This window comes from Apium graveolens, chromosome 7 (assembly GCF_009905375.1).
Source record: "Apium graveolens cultivar Ventura chromosome 7, ASM990537v1, whole genome shotgun sequence".
NCBI lineage: Eukaryota > Viridiplantae > Streptophyta > Magnoliopsida > Apiales > Apiaceae > Apium > Apium graveolens.
The window spans coordinates 244,907,390-244,909,348 of NC_133653.1; the positions used below are offsets into that span (position 1 = coordinate 244,907,390).

The 1,959-nt window shown below is 34.6% G+C and overlaps 1 protein-coding gene across 1 annotated transcript in view; it reads left to right on the plus strand.

The window, feature by feature from the left end:
- The window catches only part of LOC141674594 (peptidyl serine alpha-galactosyltransferase-like), a 13,852-nt gene extending 13,767 nt beyond the window's left edge, over window positions 1-85 (plus strand). The window contains exon 7 of the mRNA XM_074481305.1: window positions 59-85. Within this exon, the coding sequence (XP_074337406.1) occupies window positions 59-85 (27 nt within the window). The remainder of the gene's footprint in view (window positions 1-58) is intronic.
- The last annotated feature ends 1,874 nt before the right edge of the window (window positions 86-1,959 follow it).

Here is a 1,959-nt window from a genome sequence, read left to right on the forward strand (position 1 = left end):
AAATTTTTCATGCCACACCTTGTAGAGGTTCTTTTAATTGTTATTCTGGATCTTATAGTCTCTATATGGTAATAAGTGTATGTAAAGATCGTCAGAATCCAAAGTCGAACACTTTGATTTTTCCCGAAATCTACCAGATACCGAAAGAATTGATATAAGGTAACAGGATAAAAAGAATTTAAATTCAAGGATTATAAGAGAGGATCATAAAAGGAATATAATGTATTGAGAAAGGTTAAGGAAACCCAAGTAATAAGATCCCGGTATGATCTCTCAAACGATCAACGAGAACAAAAGTTAAGTAACCGTATAACAGATCAGCAGTCATTAGCCAAGTATTAGGATTTAATCAATAGGTTAGTGATGATGATGTCATCACACCAACAAAGAAGGACAAGTTGTAACAAGATGACATAGAAGGATGACATAAGCATGACCAAAAGGGAAGGAAGTTTTGGTTGATTATAAACCACACAAATTTTACCATGGTTAAAAGGTAATCAAACAAAACAAAGGAAACAACCACAAACAAATCAAAACACCAAACATAAAGTTGACCTTCATTATCCAACAAGAAAGCTCTCGGCCTTCCTTCATTTTCAAGGAGAAAAAAATCAAAATCCAAGATCCAAGCATTGTTAAATCATGAGGTAATTATCTAAGGTTCCGTGTACATAGATATAATATCCTATGAATCTAAGCTTCAAATTCCTTCACAATCTCTTCCATAATTCATGAAGAAGAGAGTGAATAGTGTTTTTCAAGAACTTGAAATTTTGATCTTGTTTTTTGTTTAGATAAATCTTTAGTAAGGATTTTCAGGTTATTTCAAGCTCTTACTTACTCCTACTCACAAGGAAGGTATAATCTCTTAACCTAGCATTGTTATTGAATGTTAAGAGCTTATTATGATAGTATAGTTCATGAGAGGCATGATTATTGAATATTTAGAGATTGGTTGGTTTTGTAATGTTTTTTGGAGTTGTAAATCTTGATGATTAGTTAATGAACTTAAGTAACCTCTTAGTTCATGATTGAGAATAGTATAAGTTGGAAATATTGAGTTGTTGTGGCTGTTGTAGTAAAATGGATGAAGTTTGGTTGTAGTGGTGATTGTGGGTTGAATTGTGAATTGATTGGAATGGTTTAAATTTGGTAATCTCGTAACATAGTCGTCGTCTGCCCGATTTTACTTTAGACTGTTTTTGTTCTTAACATCAGACCCGAGAACTCACTGTTCGTATTTGGGCCATTGCCATGATTAAGATAGTTCATGTTACGAGCTTTGTTTTGATATATGGTTCGCTTAAATCCGATGTACGGTTTTAGGAGAAATGACCGTTTTAAGTAACGGCATTTCGCGACCAAACCATACCCCTCGCCTTACTTGAAACCTTGGTTAAGGCCTTTAAATGACTATTGGAGTAAAAACATTATGTAAAGTGGATTAGGCAGTTCGTAGGGTACTCGCGAAAGAATCGCCTTAAACCCTTATTGGTTTAATTTATAAAAATGGTGGAATCGAGGGTACTCGCGACTTAAGTGAATCGTTAAGCGCAAAGCGAACGTTAGGGTCTAATTGGTTAAGGTTAGATTCTTAAGCGACTTTGGTTTAATTCCAACTTATATGTTGTTTATAGGTTACCAGACTCGTTCCAAGCCTTTTATCACCCCCAGTCGCTCAGGCAGTTTTCTACCCGTTATACTGTTGTTGTGATGTATATATGTTATATGCCTTATCTTGTGATAGATGCATGTTGGTTAATTAGCAAATTTTGCGATATATTGAAGCATGCTGATATGGTATATATAGCATGTCTGTTTCGTAATCTGGTTATCTATCTGTTGATTTCAATGCTTATAATGCCATAATATCTATGCTAGATAATAAGCAGTAGTTGCGTATACCTTTCGTATAGGGACCCAAAGGTGAACATTTCTAAAACCGGGAGTCGATGT